The sequence below is a fragment of the Phycodurus eques genome, chromosome 2 (assembly GCF_024500275.1).
Source record: "Phycodurus eques isolate BA_2022a chromosome 2, UOR_Pequ_1.1, whole genome shotgun sequence".
Taxonomy (NCBI): Eukaryota; Metazoa; Chordata; class Actinopteri; order Syngnathiformes; family Syngnathidae; genus Phycodurus; species Phycodurus eques.
The window spans coordinates 38470970-38497323 of record NC_084526.1 but is presented as its reverse complement, the minus strand read 5'-3'; the positions used below and the strand labels follow the sequence as shown (position 1 = coordinate 38497323).

General features: G+C 40.6%; 1 protein-coding gene across 1 annotated transcript; it reads left to right on the top strand.

Annotated features, from left to right (window-relative positions):
- The first annotated feature begins 16764 nt into the window (after positions 1–16764).
- On the top strand, positions 16765–25410 carry LOC133416414 (low choriolytic enzyme-like). The gene is made up of 8 exons (XM_061703281.1): positions 16765–16875; positions 19625–19655; positions 19745–19810; positions 20713–20865; positions 22180–22297; positions 23008–23186; positions 24637–24718; positions 24909–25410. Exons 1-8 carry the CDS (start codon positions 16813–16815, stop codon positions 25045–25047), a joined length of 831 nt encoding a protein of 276 aa, XP_061559265.1. The 5' UTR covers positions 16765–16812; the 3' UTR covers positions 25048–25410.
- The last annotated feature ends 944 nt before the right edge of the window (positions 25411–26354 follow it).

Sequence of the window (26354 nt, the reverse complement as noted above, 5' to 3'; positions counted from 1 at the left end):
ATTTATAAGGATATAAGTCCCTTCCGGTCCAACATATTTTTTAGTTGACCAAAAGGACTGGGCTTCGTTACAAAAATTGAGAAAATCCAGATGATTCAAGGGCCTTGACTGGACCTGCATTGTTTCCAAAGGAATTCAATCCATCCATCCATACTGTTCAATTACTTTCAAAAGACACATAACTAAGACACTTGGCTTACTAAAACAAGGCCTGAAATTTTGGTCTCTGGGTTACTGTCAATTTGAAAACTGTCCTGTTGAAGTCACGGTCACAATAGATAACGCTAAGGATTTGAAAGCCACTGTACATTTCAAGGGTGGGATCAGCATCCACAATCCCACTGAACTAAAATCAAGACCTGTGAGAAGAAAACACAGGGATTCACTGTGGCAAAAATTACAAAAGGAATTGCCAAGATCTATGTACTTACAAAACCTTCTCAAATTGGACGACACAGTCATGGAGAGAGCTAAGGCACTTATATCTCCTGTATTGAAAACCATTTCCTGGGAAAAAGAGACAGAAAAGTCGTCTCCACAACAATGAGCTCTTAAATTTGCAGTTCATGGTGGAAAGAAAGACAAAAAAAAAAGACGATGTTCTCCAAATTGTATTTTTATTCCCCAAAGGTTGACCACTGTGGTCACAGAATAGGAGGATTTTTCATGAAAGGACCAGAGAAGACATCCTCTATTTGAACGCAACTGGCAGCATCATAAAGAACGAAAAAGGCTCACCACCATTCTATGTGTATAAGCTTGCTGTGAGGAATCCGGTGGAAAATTGCTCACCCCACCCTGTTGCCACCGACTTGACGTGTGACCACACCACTGCCTCTGTCAAGTATTTTCTTGATGCATTTCTGATGGACGTTGCAAAGCTGTATGGGAAAAGAGCGATACGGCTTCCACTAATGTTTCTTTGTGATGGTTCCATTGTAAGCACTGTGTCTTTCATTTATAAAGACAAATTTGAACAGCACCATTGAACATTACTACGCCATACTTAGTGGAAAGGGGACGTCCTCTGATTTTGAAGTAGCTATCCTACACCTTTGCTTGAGTCATCTGATGAAGAATGCCAAGGACATTTGCAGAAAGTTGTAAGAACATTTAACGTTCAGTTTTCATAAGAGTAATTTAAACAACGCTGTCATCCAAATTTTTTGTTGATAACTTGTGTTTTTTGTCAACAAATCTTACAAATATCTAAATGGTATGATATTTTATATTCTGCTGTTGCAGTGCCAAATAACATTACCACCTTGTAATGCTCCTCTTTAGACTTCTTACAACTGCAAATATATTACAAGCCGTCGATGACATGGTTTTAAGATGCATAGTTAAGTTTACAAATTCAAGATTGTATGTAATTTGATGAATTAATTTATTGAAAAACATTTGAAATTAGATGGCCAAACTATTGTATAGCAAAACAAAATGACTAAAAAAATAAAATATCGGACAGTTCTATGTCCTTCGTTCTGTACAATTACAGTGGACACCGGCCCCGCATACTTGCCAAAATCAGTCAGTTTTATATATAATACCTAAAAAATAAATTTGTGTGTGTTATTTATTTTGTTTGTGTGTGTGTGTGTGTGTGTGTGGAATGGAATGAAAAAATGAAAAACACATTTTGGAGGTTTTTTGAAGAATTTTAGGGGTTTACAATGTATACCCAAGCCATGGAGTCCTTCACAACTCCTCAACCAGGCAACGCTAATGAGCTGCATCTCCAGCCATATTCAACAACTCCAAATCAGCAGGTATAATTATCAAGATTAGAAATTGGCTATCAATGTTTCCTTGTTTGGGGGGGTGGTCCTATGCGACTACTAGTGTGTTACGTTACCCTCTGACAGTCCAAAATGTTTTAAATGAAGGAAATTTGGAAACGAAAGGATGAGCCTGTTGATGTTTGCAGGACACCTTCATTGTGTGTATATACAGTGTACAGTGTGTGTGTGTGTGTGTGAGAGAGAGAGAGAGACAGAGAGCGGGAGAGAGTGAGAGAGAGGAACACTCTTGCCTCCTAGGAACCTGATGGAAAACCTCCTCCACCCAGTGCCCTCTCACCCTCAACTCTCCTAGGTGATGAGAGCCGAGGGTCAGCACAGCAGCACATTTTCTTCTGGACTACTTCACACCTCAAGCCCCAACTTGCATACCAGTGAGGCAGTGGTGTTAACGTCACCAAAGCTTTCATCATCCACATCATTCAAAAACAACTGGGTTATCCCAACTCCTCTGCCAGGCTTCTGCTCATAGAATTAAGCTCCACATTTAACACTGTGCTTCCACACATCCAGGCAGAGCAGCTCCACCAGAACTTCAACCTCTATGACAACTCTATTCTCTTGATGCTCAACATTAACACTGACAGAATACAGATATTCTGGATCAACAGCAACCTATGTCTCTCCAGTGTGTGCTGTGTCTTCCCCGGGGTGTCCTCTCGGTGGGACGTGCCTGGAACACCTCACCAGGGAGGTGTCCAGGAGGCAAGCTAATCAGATGACCAAACCACCTCATTTGGCTGCTCTCAAAGTGGAGGAGCATCGATTCTACTCCAAGCCCCTCCCGGATGACCAAGCTTCACCCCTATCTCTAAGGAGGAGCCTGGACACCCAGCAGAGGAAACTCATTTCGTCTCCTTGTATCCGGGATGTTGTTCTTAAGGACACGACCCATAACCCGTGATCATAAGTGAGGGTAGGACTGTAGCTTGAATGGGAAATTGAGAGCTTCACCTTTTGGCTTAGCTACTTCCTCACCACAACGGACCGATACAAAGTCTGCATCACTGCAGATGCTGCACCGATTCACCCGTCGATCTCCTGTTCCATTCTTCCCTCCCTCGTGAACTAGACCCCAAGATACTTGAACTCCTTCACTTGGGCCAGGATCTCATCCCCGATCTAGAGAGGGCACTCCACCCTTTTCTGATTGAGGACCATGGTCTCAGATTTAGAGGTGCTGATTTTCATCCCAAGTGCTTTACACTCAGACCCTTCTCTCCAGCACCCCTGAATAGATTTTACCGGGGAGGCTGAGGAGTGTGATCCCTTATAGTTGATACACACCCTGCAGTTCCCATTCTTAAAAAGAGGGACCACCACTTCAGTCTGCCAATACAGAGGCACTGTCCCCGATGTCCACGTGATGTTGCAGAAACGTGTCACTCAGGACAGCCTCACAACATCCAGAGCCTTTAGGAACTCCGGGCGATTCTCATCCACCCCCGGGGCCTTGCTCACGGAGGATCTTTTTAATGACTTCAGTGACCTCAACCCCAGAGATAGGAGAGCCTGCCTCAGAAATCCCAGATTCTGCTTCCTCATGGGAAGGTGTGTCGCTGGAGTGAGGAGGTCTTCGAAGTATTCTCCCCACTGACTCACAATGTCGCGAGTCGAGGTCATCAGCGCCCCATCGCCACTATACACTGTCTTGATGGTGCATTGCTTCCCCCACCTGAGACGCCAGATGGACTCACCGAGCTCCTTCCACGCCCCTGTTTTTGTCTCAGCGACCTTCAACGTTGTATTCAGCTTGGCCAGCCGGTACCCATCAGCTGCCTCAGGAGTACCCCAGGCCAAAAATGCCCGAAAAGACTCCTTCCTCAGCTTGACGGCATCCCTCACTACCGGTGTCCATCAACGGGTTCAGGGGTAGCCGCCATGACAGGCACTGAATACCTTATGACTACAGCTCCAGTCGGCCGCCTCAGCATGGAGGCGCAGAATATTGTCCACTCTGACTCAATGTTACCTGCCTTCCCCGGGACGTGGGTGAAGTTTTGCCAGACGTTGAAGTGGAATTCTGCCAGACATTCCCAGCAGATTCTCATCATACATTTGGGCCTGCCAGGTTGGACCGGCATCTTCCCCCACCATCGGAGCCAGCACAACATCAAGTGGTGATCAGTTGACAGATCCGCCCCACTCGTCACCCGAGTGTCCAAGACATGCGGCCGCAAGTCTGATATCATGACCACAAAGTCGATCATCAAAACTGTGGCCCAGGGTGTCCTGGTGCCAAGTGCATGTATGGACACCCTTATGCTTGAACATGGTATTTGTTCTGGACAAGCCCTTCCTTGTCTCACTGTCATTGTGAGCATTGAAGTCTCCTATCAGAATGATGGAGTCCCCAGCGGGAGCACTCATCAGCACCTCCAAGGAATCCAAAAAGGGTCTGAACTTGTTTGGTGCATAGGCACAAACAATAGTCAGGACCCCCCCCCCCCCCCCCCCCCCCCACTCGAAGGCTCCAGAGGGGGGCCCCGGTGACCCACGTCCAGGCAAGGGAAAACATATTTCGATATTTGTATACATCATAGGGATCTTTTGAGCCGTGCTTTTTTTTTTTGGTCCCGCACCTTGGCGCTGTTTGCCATGGGTGACCCTGCCAGGGGCATAAATCCCCTGACAACGTAGCTCATCATTGGAACACATAAACCCCTCCAGTACAATAAGGTGATGGTTCTAGGAGGGGACTCAGTGCAATTATGTCTGTAAATATTCTCATTGATCTCGGTCATTTCAGTGTCAGGACATTGAATTGATAGCAACTGGTCTGTTCTGGCTGTCAGAGCATTTTTGTACTGTAAATAAATCCTGTGTATTTTCTTCCTATATTTACGTTGTTAAATTTGTGTAAAAAAAACGACCCACTCCTGGTTATATCTTAATTGTGTCACAGAGATAAATAAAGTTTTATAAAGTTGAATCCTACTACCATTTGTATACCATTTAATACTGGTTTAGGATATTTATAATTCTGTCTGTTATACCTGTGTTTACAGATACACAACTTGTGGAGAAAGAAGGACACCGAAATTGTGGTGGCAATTCTCCCATCGCAGCTAAAAGGCCACACCATTGTCATCAGACACAGCGAGCCGTGTACACTACGGCCTCACCAATGGCTAACTGGCGAAGTATATTTATCATTTTATGTGTTTACACTGATACAAGAAGGCACAAAACATTCATTTGAAAAATAACTTCAAAAAAACATTTTATTTTTAAATAGATTATTGAAGGATTGTTTTATCTTTCATTTTGTGGTGACAGGCAAAGTCTTCAATGACACTATTTCCCAAAGGTATTGGTATCACTGGGTGAAGGATGCCAAGTCATTGATAGGCTCGAACTCACCCAATACCCTGATGCGTTTGTAACCTGGATAGATGTCAGTCATACCACTTAGTCCTTATTTCCATTGACAGGTGAACTTTCACAATTACAAGGGCGTTATAATATTTGTCACTTAACAATAATCACTGGAGGTTTCTGGTAAGTGCCGTACATATATTATAAATAGAGTAAATAGCCCTCCAACATTGGAGGTTAAGTTACATACCTCCCACGATAAGTGAAAATCATCGAAATAAAAATTACATTATTTAAAAAAAAGTATTGAAAAAAAATAAAAAATAAAAAAAATTCAGCAAATATTCAAATCCAAGGGTGCCAAACTTCAAGTATGCGGGGGTCCACTGTACTTTTGTGGTTGTTTATGTAAAAGAGATTTGGTAAGTTTTTTGCCAGTACGATATTTTCATTACCACAAGTGAAGAAAAGCTCTTTGTTTTTCAGATGGCAGGTGAGACCATGATGGACTTTCCACAAATTCCCAGCATGAATTTTGGGACATCACAGATGGAGATGGCCAATGAAAGGAGGAGACTGGCATTGAAACAACTCACAGCATCAGGTTTGATGGTTCATACTGATCACCCATATGCAATCATTTATTTATTCATTTCTATTTCATTTTTAGACCGTTAAAGGATGGCAGAGAATATCTTATAAATAAGTACTTTATAAAATATAAATGTTCAACACCAGGGAATCTTTCTGGATGAGATTACACATACACTTATTATAAACTGAGTGCTCTCCCCTGGCCTTGATCAGTCCTGATGTGCAGTGGTTTGTCAAACTGTCCAACAGCTGCAGTGAAGAGGTCTCTTACAGTTTCAACATGATTATGGAAAAATATTTTAACTATTGCAGGCTGTATTCCGTGATGTTGAGTTGCAGGGACTCATTGTTTCAGGATTGGGACTCATTGTTCCCGTGACATGTGCATTCTGAGACTTGTTTGTGAAAGAGAGTGCAAGACTGTTTGTCAAGCAAGCATGCAAAGTAATTGTGCCCACAAATAGAGAAGTCACCTGAAAGCAAGCTCTTGCAACCATCTTATAACCACTGACGGTTGTGCAAATATGAGAAGTAAAAAAAACAAACAGAAAAAACAGGGCTATCTCATTGTGCGAGAGGCTGCGCTCACCCTGAACAGATCACAAACTGCAGACAAACCTTTTAAATGCATACTTAATCAGTCAGTCATTATTTGTATGGAGATTTTCATGCTATACACATTGTATACATTTTAACATTGTTTTGAACCATTATTCATAGAGTAATCAAATGCAGCCCTATGGGGGGCACAAGCCAGCGCAAACTGAGGCCAGTCCCAAGCCGGGATAAATGTAGAGGCTTGTGTCAGGAAGGGCTTCCGGTTTAAAACTTTGCAAATATGAGCGTTCATCTAAAGAATTCCATACTGGATTGGTCGTGGCCCGGGTTAACAACATCCGCCTCTGGCACCATTAACCTGCAGGGCGCCGGTGGAAATTCAGCTACTGTGGATCGAAGGAGAGGTGGAAAGTGGGTTCTTTGGCAGAAAAAGAAGAGGAAAGCACAGAGACTAGAATTGAATGTGGGGACTTTGAATGTTGTGACTATGACAGGAAAATATCGGGAGTTGGTTGACATGATGATGAGGAGAAAGGTTGATATATTGTGTGTCCAGGAGACCAGGTGGAAAGGCAGTAAGGCTAGAAGTTTAGGGTTTAAATTATTTTAACATGGTGTAGATGGATGTAGCTGGTTATTTAAAAAGAAGAGTTGGCTAAGAAGGTCTTGGAGGTGAAAAGAGCATCAAATCGAGTGATGAGGCTGAAACTTGAAATTGAGGGTGTTGTGTATACTATGATTAGCGGCTATGCCCCACAAGTTGGATGTGACCTATAGGTGAAAGCGAAATTCTGGAAAGGAGCTGGATGACGTAGTTCTGAGCATCCCAGACAGAAAGACGTGATTGGTGCAGATTGTAATGGACATGTTGGTGAAGGAAATAGGGGTGATGAAGAAGTGATGGGTAAGTACGACATCCAGGAAAGGAACTTGGAGGGACAGATGGTGGTAGACTTTGCAAAAAGGCTCTCAGTGGACAGGAGGAGCTTCCAGAAGAAGAGACCACTCCAGCCAAGGTGATCAGAGAGACACGCAGGAGAGTACTTGGTATATCTTCTGGCAGGAAAGGAGAGAAGTAGACTTGGTGGTGGAACCTCAAAGTACAGGAAATTATACAAGGATAGGGTTAGGGTTAGGGTTAGGGTTAGGAAAGGAGGGCTGAACCCTTCCTCCCCGAAGGTGATTCTACTATTATTTAACGGATATAGTATCCTCCAATGTATATGTATAACTCAAAGAAATAAAAAAAGAAAAGAAATAAAAGAAAACAATGTTTTTATCAAAGTTTTTTAATTAATAATTTTAACCAAATCAAATCGTTTTTAACCTAATGTATTTGTTTTTAGCCTTATTCAATTGTTCCTAATCTAATGTACTTCTTTTAATTCTAATTTCTATCTATGTGCGCTCTTGACTACGTTTCGGCTTAACTCAAGCCTTCCTCAGGTCGATGATGAACCACACAATTACGTTAACGGAAAGAGTAGGGGAGGCTAGACTCAGGACAGTAGTGAGCATTTGCGAGCCACAGTATGGTTTCATGCCTAGAAAGAGTACCACAGATGAATTATTTGCCATGAGGATGTTGATGGAAAAGTACAGAGAAACTAGAACTAAAACTTTTAGAAGCAGCTACATTGTGTCTTTGTGGATCTAGAGAAAGCCTATGACAGAGTACCCAGAGAGGAACTGTGGTACTGCATGCAAAAGTCTGGAGTGGCAGAGATGTTAGAATAATACAGGACATGTATGAATGTATGAGGGCAGCAGAACAGTGGTGAGGTCTGCTGTAGGTGTGACAGAGAAATTTAAGGTGGAGGTGGGACTGCATCAGGGGTCAGCCCTGAGCCCCTTCCTGTTTGCAGTGGTGATTAGTGATGGGCATGGCAGTTCTTTTGAGAGCACTGAGTCATGCGAGGCGGCACGGTGACCGACAGGTTAGAGCGTCTGCCTCACAGTTCTGAGGACTGCGGTTCAATTCCCGGCCCAGCCTGCGTGGAGTTTGCATGTTCTCCCCATGCCTGCGTGAGTTTTCTCCGGGCTCTCCGGTTTCCTCCCACATCCCAAAAACATGCATGATAGGTTAATTGAAAACTCTAAATTGCCCATAGGTGTGAATGTTAGTGCAACTGGTTGTTTGTTTGTATGTGCCCTGTGATTGGCTGGCAACCAGTTCAGGGTGTATCCCACCTCCTCCCCGATGATAGCTGGGATAGGCTCCAGCACTCCGGGGCTCTGGATGTCGGCTGTCACCTCAGGATCCAAACGGACCTACTGTCCTCCAAGCAAAGAATTACAATAAAGAAAATTTGAATTCCGGCGGACAACTGGTTAGAGAACCCCGCTCCTCAGAACCTCACAGTTCTGAGGAGCGGGGTTCCATCCCCGGCCCCACTGAGTCATGCAAGGCGGCACGGTGACCGACAGGTTAGAGTGTCTGCCTCACAGTTCTGAGGACTGCGGTTCAATCCCCGGCCCCGCCTGTGTGGAGTTTGCATGTTCTCCCCGTGCCTGCGTGGGTTTTCTCCGGGCACTACGGTTTCCTCCCACATCCCAAAAACATGCATTCATTGGAGACTCTAAATTGCCCGTAGGTGTGACTGTGAGTGCAAATGGTTGTTTGTTTGTATGTGCCCTGCGATTGGCTGGCAACCAGTTCAGGGTGTGCCCCGCCTCCTGCCTGATGATAGCTGGGATAGGCTTCAGCACGCCTTTTGAGCAATGATGCAACATTGCGGAATGATGCAACAAGTTTTTCACACCTGGATTTGGGGATGCTCTGCCATTTCTCTTTGCAAAACCTCTGCAGTTCTGTCAGGTTGGATGATTTTCAGGTCTCTCCAGAGATGCTCAATTGGGTTTAAGTCAGGGCTCTGGCTGGGCCATTCGAGAAAAGTCACAGACCAGAGAATCATATTTCTCACCATCTTGGTGTCCTTCAGGTGTTTTTTTTTTTTTAGCAAACTCCATGCAAGCTTTCATGTGTCCTGCACTGAGGAGAGGCTTCCGTCGGACCAGTCTGCCATAAATCCCCGACTGGTGGAGGGCTGCAGTGATGGTTGACTTTCTAGAACTTTCTACCACCTCCCGACTGCATCTCTGGAGCTCAGCAACAGTGATCTTTGGGTTCTTCTTTACCTCTCTCACTATGGCTCTTCTCCCCCGATGGCTCAGTTTACCCAGAGGGCCAGCTCTAGGAAGGGTTCTGGTCGACCCAAACGTCTTCCATTTAAGGATTATGGAGTCCCCTGTGCTCTTAGGAACCTTAAGTGCAGCAGACATTTGTTTGTAATCTTGGCCAGATCTCCGCCTTGCCACAATTCTGTCTCTGAGCTCTTCAGGCAGTTCCTTTGACCTCATGATTCTCATTTGCTCTGACATGCACTGTGAGCTGTAAGGTCTTATATAGACAGGTATGTGGCTTTACTAATCAAGTCCAATCAGTATAATCAAACACAGCTGGAGTCCAATGAATGTGTAGAACCATCTCAAGGATGATCAGAAGAAATGGACAGCACCCAAGTTAAATATATGAGTGTCACAACAAAGGGTCTGCATACTTATGGCTGTGTGATATTTCACTTTTACTTTTTTATTAAATCTGCAAAAAATTCAACAATTCAGTTTTTTCCATCAATATGGGGTGCTGGGTGTACATTAATGCGGGGAAAAAATGAGCTTAAATAATTTTAGCAAATGGCTGCAATATATCATCCATCCATCCATTCATCCAGTTTCTGTACCACTTATTCTCACTCGGGTCGCGGGCGTGCTGCAGCCTATCCCAGCTATCTTCGGGCGAGAGGTGGGGTACACTCTGAACTGGTGACCAGCCAATCGCAGTGGGATATAACAAAGAGTGAAAAATTTAACGGGGTCTGAATACTTTCCATAGATGTAGATGCAAATAAGGACAAAAGCTTTCTTGCAAAACTACCTGTAGGGCAAGTTACTGATAACTGTCTATCGCCTGTGTTCTAATCTGTCTGAGTTGGCCAAAGGGAAGATGTCAGGTTGTGGTCACGAGCTGGGTTCGACAGTGCCCTTCACAAATCAATCACCCGTTGACAAAGAGCTAGAAGAATGCAATCTGGAAGAAAACCAACAACACAACCGTCTCCTGCGACCCACTGAACCGCCCTTCACACACAGCACTTCTGCAGTCCCCTCTTCTCCTACCTCAAGACCAGCCGCCTCCCTCCCGAACCGCCTGGCCTTGCAAATGCTCTCAATGACAGCCTCATGGACAGCAAGCCTCGCTGAACCAGATTTGAGGAGGTTGAGGCTGGATTGTGGAAAGAAAGGGTATTAAATAAACATTGAATAAAAGGTGCTATATAAATAAATTTGCTTTGATCATTTGACAGCATTTGAAATAAATTTGCTCTGATCATTTGACAGCAATGATCAAAGCAAATTTATTTAAATAGCACCTTTATAAAATGTAACACCAAGTGCTTTACAGCAATTAAAATGACAAAAAAAGGTTTAAAAATATTTGCTATATATTGATATAAAAATATTTGAGATAAGACTATCTGACTGTCAAGACGTGTGTTCAACTTACGGATGAAAACGACTTGGTGTGAGTGACTGCGGTCTGATGATTACTAAAGGAGAAAAGGAGGCTGCTCAAAAGCTTAGAATAGTACAACTCAATGTTCAGACAAAATAAAAATATTGATTGAATTAAGTTATTAGTTTGGATTAAATTATCGTGCTTTCAAGGTAATTATAGTACAATTAGTGTCATGTGTGAGGACTAGCTCGACCCAAGAGCAGGCGGCGGCAGATGTAAAATGATGAACAGTTTATTGAGGAAAGGTTATGGAGGTGGTCCTGGATGTGTGGCAGGCAGCGGCGTGGACAGGTGGCAGGCAGTGGACAGAACAGGCGGCTGGCTTCGTGGCAGGAATGACGTGGGTCAGGAACACAGGGGAGCACTGGGAACGAGGATACTCAAGAGTTAACAAGGGAAGCGAGGACCAGTATAGCTTACTTGACATAAGGTGGGCCGTGGTACCACTAGGAGAGGCTGCAATACTTAGGCGAGGATTTCCGGGAACAGGCAGGCTTAAATACACCGGTGGTGGTGAGGCTGATTGGAGACAGGTGCTGAAAACAGAGAGGGGCGGGGGGAGAGAGAGAGGACGCAAAGCGCCCTTCCGGCTACTATAATGGAACGGCAGGGCAGTATATGACAATTAGTACATATAATACAATATAGTACATTTTCAATATGAGATTTTGAATCCTTAATAGGGATGTTATATGCTGCAAACTGCATTTCATTACGTTATGTTGAGATTCTATGTTTTTTCTTTTTGTGTTGTGTTTTCTCTTCTTCTAACTCAAACACACATTTCTCTGGCAGTAAGCCTTTTGTTTATCTGGCGGAGCATGACGAATCGGGCACCTTTTTTGTTGAATGCTGTGCATATGTGCTTTGCATTGCGTCCTTCATGCGCAATGTTTTTTTTCCGCTTCCTTGACATTTCCCAAGTCCCAAGTTGAATCCCACCTATTGGGCTACCAGCAAATGTGATACAGGGTTAATTAGGAACTGTCCGCCGATTCAAATTGAACCTAAACTGCCCATCCGCCAACAGTGCCAGCATCCCCTTCGTAGGGACGTTGTCGAAGGTATTTTTTCAGTATTTGAGTCAATACCCATTGGGCCAAATTCTGTCCAGTGTTAACCACTTTTTGGTTGTCGAAAATGTTTTTTTGTTATTGTATTTTGCTCAAGTGAGCATGGTGGGACCATATGTCACTTTATCAAAGGGGTTGGGTGGGGGCTTGATGTCTGGAGTGGTTTGTTTTTGTTTGCTTCTCTTCTTTTTGTTTTGTTGGTTTTATTTTTAGTTTTGCCTTGTTTTCTGCTCAGGAGTACAAAGTCAATGGATTGTTTTATTTTTGTGCTTGGCAGCACAAGTCGCATCACACATTACATTATTATTATGTCTGACACATAATTGATTGCCACAAAACCTGAATTTATAGATTCATTTAGAGCCAATTCGACAGGCTGCAAATACAGCACCCGCATTGACATCATTATAGTGATACATATGATGATTGTTTTACAAACATTTAATGTATATAATTTAGAACTCATGATGGGACATTCACATCTATTTGGGTTGGCGTCTGAAGCGATACAGACTGAGTTGCGCACATTTGTCTTTAGGTCAACATGGTATAATATGGTGGCTTTCTCCATGGGGTATACATATTACAAATTACAAGACTTGTAGACAACAGAATGTTTGTGGTTGAAAAAGGCACATAGGGGCCTTACTGAAATTCTTAGCTGATACAGGCATACAGTCAGCAAAGATACATTTTAACTGTGGTCTGACAAACTAAATTTCAAACCCCAAACTTCAGCTAAAAAATCTAATGATGGTACAAATGTTAGTTTTGGGAATGACAATTTATTGCAGGTCCTGGATCAGTAATTATACATAACTGACCGTGTCATTGACATCTCTTGGACAAAAAATGCTGCGGCAGATTTTATCGAATGGAGGAAAGTCCTTCGATTGCCAGACTAATCAAAACCCTTCACTCATTATTTACATGACCTTGTGTTGACACAGACACAGGCTTTTGGGGGAAAGGAAAAGTACCTCGCTGGAGCTTTTATTCCACCCATTTTTTTGTAATGTGTCACTAGCACTCTTTATGTATTTACATTTAATTAATTAATATTAATTATTAGTCCCAATGGAACAGTCATTAAATGGTCCAGGTCTTACCTGGAGGAAAGGAGTTATTTCGTAACCATTGGAAGTTTCCACTGTCATGGAATGGCAATGACATATGGGGTCCCATAAGGGTCAGTTCTTGGACCCGCCTGTTCAGCCTTTATACTGGATTCTATCCTTGGGTCAAATTCTTCAGAATCTTAATGTTGACTATAATAGCAATGCAGATGACACACAGTTTTATCTTGCAGTGTCTCCAGATGACTACAGTTCAATTGAGGTGTTGTGTCACTGTCTAAAACAGATAAACAACTGGATGAGCCAAATTTGTCTTTAATTAAACCACAACAAAAGTGAGATAATTGTTTTTGGCAATAAAGAAAATAGGATTGCTGTTAGTAAATACTTACTCTCTTTAAAAACCAAAGACCAAGTCCAAAACCTTGGTGTTCTGAAACATTCCGAACTGACTTTCAACAGTCATATCAAATCAATTACTAAAACTGCCTTCTAACACCTGAAGAACATATCCAGAGTGAAGGCTTGCATGTGTCAAACAGACCAGGAGAAGCTCATCCATGCATTTATTTCAAGTAGACTTGACTATTGTAATGGTCTTCTGACTGGACTCCCCAAAAAGAGCATTAAACAGCTGCAGCTCATTCAGAATCCTGCAGCTCGGGTTCTGACTAGAACCAAGGGGTCAGATCATATTACTCCTATTCTAATATCTTTACACTGGCTCCCAGTCAGCTTTAGAATAGATTTAAAAGTTCTTCTACCGGTCAGTAAATCACTAAATGGTTTAGGTCCTGAATACATGAAAGGAACGCTCATGGAATATAAACCCAGTTGAGCTCTGAGATCGACAGACTCAGGTCAAACAGTGGCGCACAGAGTCCAAAGCAAACATGGTGAAACAGCATTTAGCCATTATGCTGCACAGAAATGGAATAAGTTGCCAAGAGATGTGACGTCAGCCCCAAGTGTGAATCTTTTTAAGTCCAGGTTAAAAACGTTTATGCTTTTTAGAGCATTTCCACTTTTAAATGATATTTCTTTCACTGTACGCTGTTTTAATTGTACTTTTATTTTTTCCCCCTCTGTCACATTTGGTTTTTGAAGGCACTGGAGGCAAATAAGTGGAAGACCCAAGTGCTTGGATGCAGGGAGGCAAGGCAGGAGTCTCACAAATGATATTTAATTATGGAAAACAAGGTAAATGGAAAACTATAAATACTAATTTAACAAAGTCCCCCAAAAAATCTATAATCAAAGTAACAAAGAAAGATGGAAACCAAAATACAGACCACTAATCAACATGACGGGATATGGAAACATGGGGTGAGACAAGATTACCTTTGACATATGACAACTGACAATGACAATGACAATGACCCGACAAGAACTGAACGAAACCAGGGAACTCAATACAAACAGATTGACGAGACAACGAGGAACACCTGGACAAGACACGAGTGGCTGGAAGGAGCTGATTGGTCGACACAAGGTAGAAGGTTGATGAGAACAAGTGGACACTATAACCAAATGAGCGCACAAGACATGAAAAACATGGAACACAAGAAAACATGGAAAAACTAAACAACCCAAACCAAAACACAGAGCGTGACATTATCTTTGTTTTAAAGGTTTATAAGCTGTTTTTCCCTTTGTTTTTAAATGCTTTTAATCATTTAAAGCACATTGAGTTACCTTGTCTATGAAATGTGCGATATAAATAAATTTGCTTTGCTAACTCACCCACGACACCAGTGAGGACAAAAGATTTGAGGAAATGGATGGATACAATGTATTGTGGATATAAACTGCTTTGAGCTCAGGAGATGTTGCCATACAAGCAACTTCCTCTTTGTCAGACCAAACTTGTCTATGGCAGGAAGCTAGAAATATTTCACATACACAATGGTGTTGAAGTAACAACTGTCAGAGCAGTAGATACAGATTTTATTGATGAATACTGTATTTCTAAGAATATAGGTGAAAAATAAGTCAATTTTGGGACACTGGTCCAGAGACAATTTTAATTTCCGATTTTTAAACTTCATCAGTATTTTTACAACTATAAAAAAATACAATAAAGACTCTTTTTGTAGATGGCTTCAACGTAACAACTGGCACATCTTGATTTTCTGGCAAGCGCAACGCTAGATGCTGCTTGTGGCATGCTACACATGTCGGCGCAGCGAGTCTGTGCCCCTGGAGATACTCTTGGCAGAGTGAGATTATGGTGTCAGAAAGTCTGTCTAAACTTATGCCTACTGGGACCGCGTCTACGTTTCGGTGCAGGTGATCGAACGCGATTTTGGTTAATTTGATTGTGGAACATGCCGGTAGACAGACACGCAAGCTCCTCGGCCATGTGTGGTGGGTGACAGATTCATTTCAACAGCGGGCATCCAACCCCTTAATCATTGTAGAAATCAATTGATTGAACGCATTATTACTATCCATCCATTTTCTGTACTGCTTATCCTCACTAGGGTTATTCATATTATATTTTTTAAATCATGTACTTGCTAGCACGCAGCTATGGAGGTCGGGGTGTGGAAACGAATGATCGTTGGAGGGGATACAGATACATGAGGTCCACGGACATATTTAAGTCACAAACTGTTTTCACCAGCGCATTCATTCCATGCTCCAGTCACGCACGGATCGCCGTGTCCTCTTCCGCATACAGAGATGTCTCCATGCGATATTATTGTGTCACTTTTAAAGGGAATAAGAGAAGCTGATTCCATTGGACACGATTAAAAGTTGGCTGTGAACATGCCCAGACCAGTGCAGAAGTCCCACTTTTAAATACCCTGATATAAGTCAGTCCACGAAATTACCAAAACCGGGTCTAACCAGCGTCCTTGCATAGTTGGGCCACATGCAGCAGTGGATTTGCACTAGTACTGAAAATAGAGCCTGAAAATAGAGCCCAAGATCTTAGAAATTTTTTTTCTATCATCAATCTTTCCCCTGTGTGTGTTTACCATGGCAATAAAATAAAATGAAATCAGTCACCGACAACATTGTCCACTGAGACAAACTAGAGAGAGTTGTATCAAAGATTTCACCTTTGCAACGTTAATAATGCTCACTTTTGATTGACTGCACAGAGAGGTATGATGACCAATGTTTTTTATCATTGTGGTTGTAGTTTGCAGTGGTGTAGAGCTTTACTACATCATAATAAGAACTCTGTCTAATATTTTGGTTAGCTCCATTAGTTTGATGAAAGTGTCAAAAATATTCTATGCAGGACAGTTCTACACCACTGTAAACTACATCCACAATAATGAACATATGTTAAATGAATGCCTTCTGACAGTCAGTCAAAAATGAACATTATTACTTTTGTAAAGGCACAATATTTGAAAAGCCCTTGCATTGGATATCACTATACTATATTGTGCAAGTGGTCATGATGTGGCTCATGCTGCTATCAGTGACTGTAAATGTAAATGTGTTTCTGGGTGAGCAAGAAAACCTAGAAAAGTGCTTCTGTATATACATATATGCAGAAGCCCATTGACACAAATGGCATGCAAATTGCGCAACAGAAGCATGATCCAGCTTCCCACCAAAATAAATACTATAAATGATCTTAATGTTCTTTTTTAAAAGGAGATAGATTTTTCAAAGTTCGTTAGTGTTTAAATGCGAAGATAGTGCTGCAATTCAAGGTGCTGTAATGTCTACTTCCGCTACCATTCTTATAAGTAACATACCATATATGGAAAAGAATAGGTGTCTTTCCATTATATAAGGTACCGGTATAACACTTCCATTGGTACTTTTATGGTCGGTTATTTTCAGCAGTCATGATCTTCCATACTGCATTGCTGAGCTTCCTCCTTTTCTCTGTTCAGAGTTTCACCATAAAAGTAAGGACTGCTGCTTTTTCACTATACATTATCTGTATGGTATTGTGCCTTCTATAATTTTAGTCAAGTATCTCCAGGATTGATTTTGATTTTAATGGGAATCACTGAGAACATTTCCTCACCTTCAAAGTGTGAGCACAAGCTAAGAATTGAAAATGATTACATTTCAAAGCGGTATATTGTACATCATACCTGTAGGACTTATACTGTAAGTAATATTGTGTGATTATTTTTTCTAGTATGTTGCGAAGTATAACTGAGAAGCTTAATATAGAAATGGAAGAGTAGAGGATCAGGCATTCTGTATAATTTAACCTATAACATGAATTTATAAAGAAAAGATGGATTCAGTCATCTGCATTCAATTGAAAACTGGGAAATATCCAGCCATCGAGCCATTTAGTGTAAAATATAATCAACCTCTATTGCCATAGTTACAGAACAATAAAAAGCAGAAAACAGTGTTTGTATCCTGACAACTTTTCAACCCTGTATCCTGTGAATATGATGTGATGTCGAACATTTCTTTGGCTTGAGAAAATATCAGGGGTTTGATTTGATTTTTACTGCTGATGTAGAGTTCAAACATTTAAACAAAAGACATTTAATTCATCGAACATGAATAAATTTAAAAAAATCTTTTCATATTTATCTACATTTACTTTGTATGCCGCTTCTTGTTCAAGATCACAGGGAAGCTGGAGCTAAGCAAGGGCAGTGAAAAGGTGCAACCTCCACACTGAAAGGCCATACCACTATTCTGCCAAAATAAAATGACATGCAATCAAAAAAAGTGGAGATTCTGAACAGAATATATATACAGTGGGTACGGAAAGTTTTCAGACCCCTTAAATATTTCACTCTTTGTTATATTTCAGCCATTTGTTAAAATCATTTAAGTTAATTTCTTTCCTCATTAATGCACATACAGCACCCCATATTGACAGAAAAAAACGTAATTGTTGAAATTTTTGCAGATTTATTAAGAAAGAAAAACTGAAATATCACACAGCCATAAGTATTCCGGTCCTTTGCTGTGACACTCATATATTTAACTCAGGTGCTGTCCATTTCGTCTGATCATCCTTCAGATGGTTCTACACCTTCATTGGAGTCCAGCTGTGTTTGATTATACTGATCGGACTTGATTAGATTATTATACATTGATTATGTATACATACATATATATATATATATATATATATATATATATGTATTTATGTATATATATATATATATATATATATATATATATGTATATATGTATATATATATATATGTATATATGTATATATATGTATATATATATATATATGTGTATATATGTATATACACATATGTATATATATGTGTATATATGTGTATATACATATGTGTATATATGTGTGTATATATATATATGTATATATATATATATGTATATATATATATGTATATATATATATATGTATATATATATATGTATGTATATAGGCGGCACGGTGGCCGACTGGTTAGAGCGTCAGCCTCACAGTTCTGAGGTGCGGGGTTCAATCCCCGTCCCCGCCTGTGTGGAGTTTGCATGTTCTCCCCGTGCCTGCGTGGGTTTTCTCCGGGCACTCCGGTTTCCTCCCACATCCCAAAAACATGCATTAATTGGAGACTCTAAATTGCCCGTAGGTGTGACTGCGAATGGTTGTTTGTTTCTATGTGCCCTGCGATTGGCTGGCAACCAGTTCAGGGTGTACCCCGCCTCCTGCCCGATGACAGCTGGGATAGGCTCCAGCATGCCCGCGACCCTAGTGAGGAGAAACGTCTCAGAAAATAGATGGATGGATATATGTATATATATGTATATCAGAATCAGAACCAGAATCATCTTTATTTGCCAAGTATGTCCGAAACACACAAGGAATTTGTCTCCGGTAGTTGGAGCCGCTCTAGTACAACAGACAGTCAATTTACAGAACACTTTGGAGACATAAAGACATTGACAAAAAACAATTGTGCAAAAAGACGCAGAGTCCTCTAGCACTTAGAGCAGTTCGAATGACTAATATTGCAATAGTCCGGTGCAATGACCATTGTGCAAAGGGCGCTGAGACTTCAAGGAGTGTATGCGGTTTAAAGTGACGAGTAGTGCGATCATCTGGGACAATGTTGGTTGTGCAAATGTTACAGATACTCCTCAATCAGTGTGCAAATGGAGCAGATGCTACTCTGGCATGAGTGGCCAGTATATGCAAATAGTGCAGCATGGCGAGACAACTACAGTGAGTGCACGAGTAATACATAATTGGCCCCACAGAAATGTGACAACGAACTCAAGTCAAAAAATTGCCATCTTAATCTAATTGAATTATAGGTTAGGTGTTTAAGAAGTTGATCGCAAGAGGGAAGAAGCTGTTGGAATGTGTACTAGTTCTAGTTTGCGTTGATCGGTAGCGCCTACCTGAGGGAAGGAGCTGGAAGAGCTGGTGACCGGGGTGCAGACGGTCCGAGAGGATTTTGCACGCCCTTGTCTTAGTTCTGGCAGCGTGCAAGTCCTCAATGGTGGGTAGGCATGATGGGCATGTATATGTATATATATATGTATATATATATATGTATATGTGTATATATGTATATGTATATATGTGTGTATTTGTATATATATATATATATATATACATGTGTATATATATGCAAATTACTTGGTAGTAAACCGGTTGAAATGTGATATTTATCATTCAGTATGTTTCACTTAACCCACTTTATGTTCCTATTTCAGAGTTCTCCCGAAAAGAATAACAGACATTCAGGTTTGGTTTCAATAAAAGGAAACAATTCATGAATGACAATGATTAATAGATAATGGCACACACACATTTATAATGCTTCTTTTTCAAAGGCAACACCCTTGCTGATGAAGAGTCCAGTGTTTCCACGCTGTTAGAAAAGGCAAATGTTAATGTTGGTACGTTAATCTCACTTCTCTTTATTAATAGCACGATAGTGATTTATTGCTTTTTGTCAGAGTACAGTCTTTTCTTTTTAAGTCCAAAATCTGTCAATCTAGTGGTGAATAGTGGAGGGACGGGGACAGATTGAGAAAGACCTACAATGCATATAAATGAAGTAGACTACCACTCATGTAGCGCTTACACCACAGCTGCCCTAAATTAACTGCATTGTAACTGAAATTATATTTTTAATGCTAAAATATAGGTATTGGTTAGCTGTTATAGCCTACCTGACTTCGAGTGATTACCTTACAATTTTAAATTCAAGTACACGTCGCGAAGGCCAATGACAAATATAATGGCTAACACATTTAAAATTTATCAGTATTTCTTGGGGGGGGGGGGGGTATTATTATAATCACAGAATTTTCAAATGTGCTGTTTTACAAAAAAAAAACGAAGAAATAGTAAAGCAGATTATTTCTTAAGAGGCCAAGTTATACAGTAGTTTATTTACTTGCATTCCCTTTGTTTTTGTCATGTTTTTGCTCTTGCATGCTTTTAATCATGTAGAGCACATTGAGTTACCGTATTAACAGTTATCCTTGCCTAAAAATATAGATTTTTTTTATTAAATGTTATTCTTAAATAATTTGACATCTCAGAGAGTCTCTGATATTGTAGGTATAAAAAGATGAATTGAATCAGAAATTCCTTATTCCTGTTCAAAATTGTCAAAGGTTCCAGATCTCACCAAAAATGAAAGCTTTAAAGCATTTTATGATGCTGGATGGTCTTTATTGTTAATGTGAATTGTGCCTACAATTTAATCACGATATATTTCATATAGCATAAAATAAAAGCAGTGATAATATACTGTGTCAATTTTATAATAATACCAAATATAATTTTCTAGGCAAGAATCAGAATGAACCTCTTGTGATGTTTGGAGACATAGCCATACCAACTGGACTACGGAATGCTGATCCCTGCACAGCAAGGAACTGCCTGTGGCCAAAAGCATCGGATGGCCTTGTCTATGTGCCGTACAGACTTTCCACACAATACTGTAAGTAATTATCTAGCATTTAAAAGTGAATTTGATAATGCCGTTGATTAAGTGGTTCAATGTGACCTCATAAATTTCCCACACTATCACAGATTTGAGCAACATTAGCATGAGAAGCATTGCTCAGAAGTCGTCACCCAATCCTCTGACTGTGTGACATGCTTTTTATCACATCTTCTTCGACGACAATGTTGGAAATGGCAACAAACAAAACAAAAACAATTTGTCATCATTAAAAGTCTTCATCATTATAATGACGATCACAGATTACTGTCACATACCGCGCTGGGAGGAACAAGATACTGTACATGTCACGAAATTATGTAATCATATTACAAATTGTATGTAACTGTAATCCATTACTTTACTGGGAGAAAATGTGTAAGTAGATTACAATTACTTTTGGAAATTTCCATGACTACAATTTGAAAAATAGCCACATTAACTCAGATTGTTTTTCATATCACACAAATTTCCTTTCCTGCACCTTCTGTTTGCAGACAAATCTTTTTAATAGCAGTTGTCTTATTGTTTTCCACAATAAAAAACACAGGAAGTCCTCTATTTACGAACGAGTTCCGTTCCGACGCTGGCGACGTAACCCAAATTTCCGCGTAAATCGTATTTTACCGTTAACGTCGAAATACTTCTGTTACGGGTATTGTCCCAGGTGATTGTGACAGCAAGCTCAGTGTGTGTGGGCGTGTGCGTCGATGTGTGAGTGAGACGGGACTGCGCAGGCGTCGTCCGGCAAGACTGTGAAGGAGGAAGGAGTGGCCGCAGGTGCGAGTGTGTACAGTGGCAAATGTAGTGACGGCAACCAGGGAAGAGTAACGATTAGCGGGGGACCCGTTGACGTTGAATGTGCAGAGGCACTAATAAAGCTATTAAAGCAGCAAATCGGTGCTTCGTGCCTTTTATTGCTGCCGGAACCCAGCTCAGCTGTGCAACGAGAGAAGGGAGTTAACCCCGAGGAGGACAACCCTGGAGGCCCTGGAGAAGGCGTCTCCCGGCCATGGTCAGGTGACCGTAGCAGGAAAGGCTAACACGTCGTATAAAGAAACTAAAATACATTAAAATTAAAAAATAAGATGCTGTACTTGCCATTACTGCTGAGTGCGAAAAACGCAAATACACTCCCAGCGCACAAACACAAACAGGCACTATGCACTAGCGAAGCAGAAACACTATGGTGCTGGGGACAAAATGGTAGATGAGGCACGGGCGTCGTAAAATCGAAACGTCGTAGGTCGAGTACGTCGTAACTCGAGGACTTCCTGTAATACAATTGAATCTCTTTATTTTTCCATCAAGCTGCTGAAGAAAGGGAGACCATAGTTAATGGTCTGCGGTCCTTCGCGGCATCCACTTGCATTCGCTTCACCCCTTTCAATGGACAGAGCGACTTTGTGGACATCCAGTCCCGCTCAGGGTATGGAAAACACAATGCACACACCAGCTGAATATTTCATGAAATATCCATTCCCATCCAAAGGTATTTTTGCTGTAGATTACAGTATAAAAAAATATATATTATATATAATATATAAAATATGTTCACCCTATACTGGTAGTAATAGGTCAGGTTAAAATGAATGAGGAAGTGGCAATTCTGCCGAATGGCCACTACATGGAATAAGGGCGAAGAAAGAAAGTATACGCCTCATTCCGCTGTCATCACTGGGATATTTAAAAAAAAAAAAAAAAAAAAAAACACGACAATGAGTGCCATTTTTTATTTCCAACACATTTTCTCCACTGCCCCCCCCCCCCAAAAAAAGCCATTGTTTCATTCCCAACGTACCCCAATTGCCTATCCATAACAAATTGAGGATATATCCCCGGATATTTCCTCCATGCTGATGTATGTTGGCAGGAGCTCCCACTGTTTTAGTGTGTCAACACAGGCATAGGCAGACATTTTAAATAAAGCTTATTTTACTTCACAAATATCACATAAACAAATTGTAGTTTTCTTTGATCGTCTTGATATAGGTTTGTGAGATTATATGCATACAAGTGGATCCCTAATTCTGAGACCACCACAAGTTCTTAGAGACCACCATTACACAAAAGGTCTTGTTAGGACTGTAAAAGACGTTTTTTTTTTTGTTTGTTTCCTAATTCTTTGTTCTCTTGCAGGTGTTATTCATTTGTTGGGCGTCGCGGTCGGAGACAAGTAGTGTCTTTGAGTCGCCGGGGCTGTGTTTTCCAACAGATCATCCAACACGAAATGCTCCACGCCCTGGGATTCAATCATGAACAGACTCGATCTGACAGGAACGAGCATGTCCGAATCCTCTTTGAGAATGTCATACCTGGTGGGATTATGTTAAACCCTCATAATGTAAAAGAATATATGCAGCGGCTCAAATAAGTATAACACATCACCATTTTTCTCACTAAATATACTTCCAAAGGTGTTGTTGACCTGAAATATTCACCAGATGTTGGGAATAACCCAAGTAATCCATCCATACAAAGAAAGTAGAACAAATAAACTCAGACCTTATGTTATGTGTAAAAATGTAAAATAACATATTGAACACATGAAGGGAGATGAAAAAAGCCATGGAAAGCCAAGACAACACCTAAAATATATCAATCAAACAGCAATCCAGCCCCTTGTCAGTACAAATGAATATCAGTTGGTTCAGTCCTACCTGATGGGCTACAAAAAGGTCTTATTGCCAAGGTGTGAGTCAAGACACATCTCATGATGTGTAAGAGCAGAGAGCTGTCTCAAGTCCATCGCAAACTATCCATCCATCCATCCATTTTCTGTACCACTTATCCTCAACCTCGCAAACTAATTGTTGCAAAATATAACAATGGCATTGATTACAGGCGCATAGCTCAGCTTCAGAATATTTCAGTGAGCACGGTTGGGGCCATAATACATAAGTGGAAAGTCAATCATACCACCATAAATTTGCCTTGATCAGGTGCTCCTCGCAATATTTCTGACAGAGCAGTGCAAAGAATAATCAGAAGAGTTGTCCAACAGCCAAGGACCACCTGTGGAGAGCTTCAAAAAGACCTGGAATAATCAGGTACTGTTGTCACAAGGAAAATAGTGAGTAATGCACTTCGCCACCATGGCCTGTATGCACGCCACGCAAGACCCCATTGCTGGAAAAAAAAGCATGTCAAAGCTTGTTTAAGTTTGTTGAACATTTGGACAAGTCATTTAAATACTGGGAAAATATAGTCTGGTCAGATGACTCACCACATTTGGAGGAGAAATGGCACTGCACATCATCCTAAAAACACCATACCAACAGTGAAGTTCAGAGGTGGGAGTATGATAGTGTGGGGCTGCTTTTCAGCAAATGGTACTGGTAAACTTCACATGATTGGAGGAAGGATGAATGGGCAAATGTACCGAGAAATTCTTGACAAAAATCTGCTGCCATCTACAACCCCAATTCCAATGAAGTTGGGACGTTGTATTAAACATAAATAAAAACAGACTACAATGATTTGAAAATCATGTTCAACCTATATTTAATAGAATACACTACAAAGACAAGATACTTCATGTTCAAACTGGTAAACTTCATTGTTTTTAGCAAATAATCATTAACTTAGAATTTTATGGCTGCAAAATTTTTTATTTACCTTTGGAAATATATTTAACGAGAAAAATGGTGATGAGTTAAATACTTATTTCAGCTGCTGTATATTGTTTCTTTAAAGCGAAAGGCTAATTCTTTTTTTGTAGCGGGATGTAAATTACAAAAAATAATAATACACACCAATTTCCTGCAGGAATGCAGAGTAATTTCAGGATTGTCAGGACAAGAAACCTTGGCACTCCATATGATTACAACTCTGTGATGCACTATGGAAGGTAATGACAAAAGGACATGAGACAGACCTGGTAATAAATTACACCTGCAGTCATACTTAAAAGACAGTCACATTAAACAGCTTTTGACAAAACCTGACTAGTACAGGACAATTTGGATGGCAGACACAAAGCTAGGTCAGACAGACAGACAGATGACCAAACGTTAATAATTTCTTTGTGTTTGTAACAGGTTTGCCTTTTCCAGAAACAGAAGACCAACAATAATCCCTATCCCTGACAACGATGTAGCCATTGGTAGGGCCACCAGAATGAGCCCCATTGACATCAGTCGGGTAAACCTTCTTTATGGCTGCAGTGCGTATCTTTAGAAACACCCAGAAAGCAACTCAAGTTACCTTGCTAGATTTTTTTGTTTTTGTTTTTTTGTTATGAATCTTCAATCACAGCCTGCTTATCATTCATGTGCTTATCCAAATCACATTTTTTAAATTTTCGCTTGTTTCTTTTCTCTTCTTCTCCATATTCACTGTTTGTAAAAAGCATCATCAACATGATTATTGAATAATTTGTAGACTCATCCCCTGACTTGAACTAATTTTAAAAATTAATTAGTGCACAACATACTGCACCATTGACAATAAATTGATTTGTTTCAACAATGCAATAAAACTTTTCTCTGCTTCCAACTAGGATACAGCAGTATTATGCCTGACAATGAACCTTTTTGAGAGCTACTTCTTGGGTCGTGATTAAAACAAAAAATCCTTTGCTCTTAAACAGAATCCGTTTAATGCGGGAAATTTGGGGAAACTATGTTCTTGTGAGAGAGTGATTGAACAGAGGGAGCTGTGAATAAAGTCATTAAAACGTTACTAAATGATTGTTTCACAGGTAGCTATGCTATCTTATAGTCATGGCCAAGTTGGAAAAAAAAAAAAGCTGAACAAACCAGCCTGCAATCAAGCATGTAAATCAAGTAAAACCACAGTATTGCACATGGTAACATACACAGCTGATGGATAAAAACACATGGTAACATTCAGAATGAGTGAATTTGACGACTCTTATAGTTTGTGAAAACTATATATTGAAGAGTTGATTTTCTGAGGATTTATAACTTTTACGGGGTATGCCAGTAGATTTACAGAGTATATTCAGGTATGGAACTTTTAGGGGGCATTTTGGTACTGTACAGTACCTCAGAAATAACAGCATCTACAGTATTTTGCTGTCTGCTATTGTGTGAATGCAAACTGGCTGCCACATCCTGGCACTTCAGATCCCTCGAACCACACTTCAAAAATCACCCAGACCTGGTTTAAAAAAAAAAAAAAAAAAAAAAAGAAAAAAAGCTGGAGATTTCTGAAGTGGCCAGCAATGGGACCAGACAGGGCCGGAGTGGGGCTCATTTTCAGCCCAGGAGTTTCATGGCTCAAACTAGCCTACTTCAATGTTTTAAAGTATGATGTATAATTTTACTTATTTATTTTTTTATAATTTTACGCTTATTAGTGCACTCTAAATAATTCCAAAATAAAAATTTAAAGGTAAATTACTTGTTCAGAATCATCTTTATTTTGCCAACTATGTCCAAAAAACACATAGAATTTGTCTCCGGTAGTTGGAGCCGCTCTAGTATGACAACAGACAGTCAATTGACAGAAAATACTTTTGA

Coding starts and splice junctions, on each gene's coding strand:
- LOC133416414 (XM_061703281.1), top strand. CDS start 16,813: ATGATCTTCCATACTGCATTGCTGAGCTTCCTCCTTTTCTCTGTTCAG. Junction 19,811..20,712: donor AAAGGCAAATGTTAATGTTG/GTACGTTAATCT, acceptor ATAATTTTCTAG/GCAAGAATCAGAATGAACCT. Junction 24,719..24,908: donor TCTGTGATGCACTATGGAAG/GTAATGACAAAA, acceptor TGTTTGTAACAG/GTTTGCCTTTTCCAGAAACA.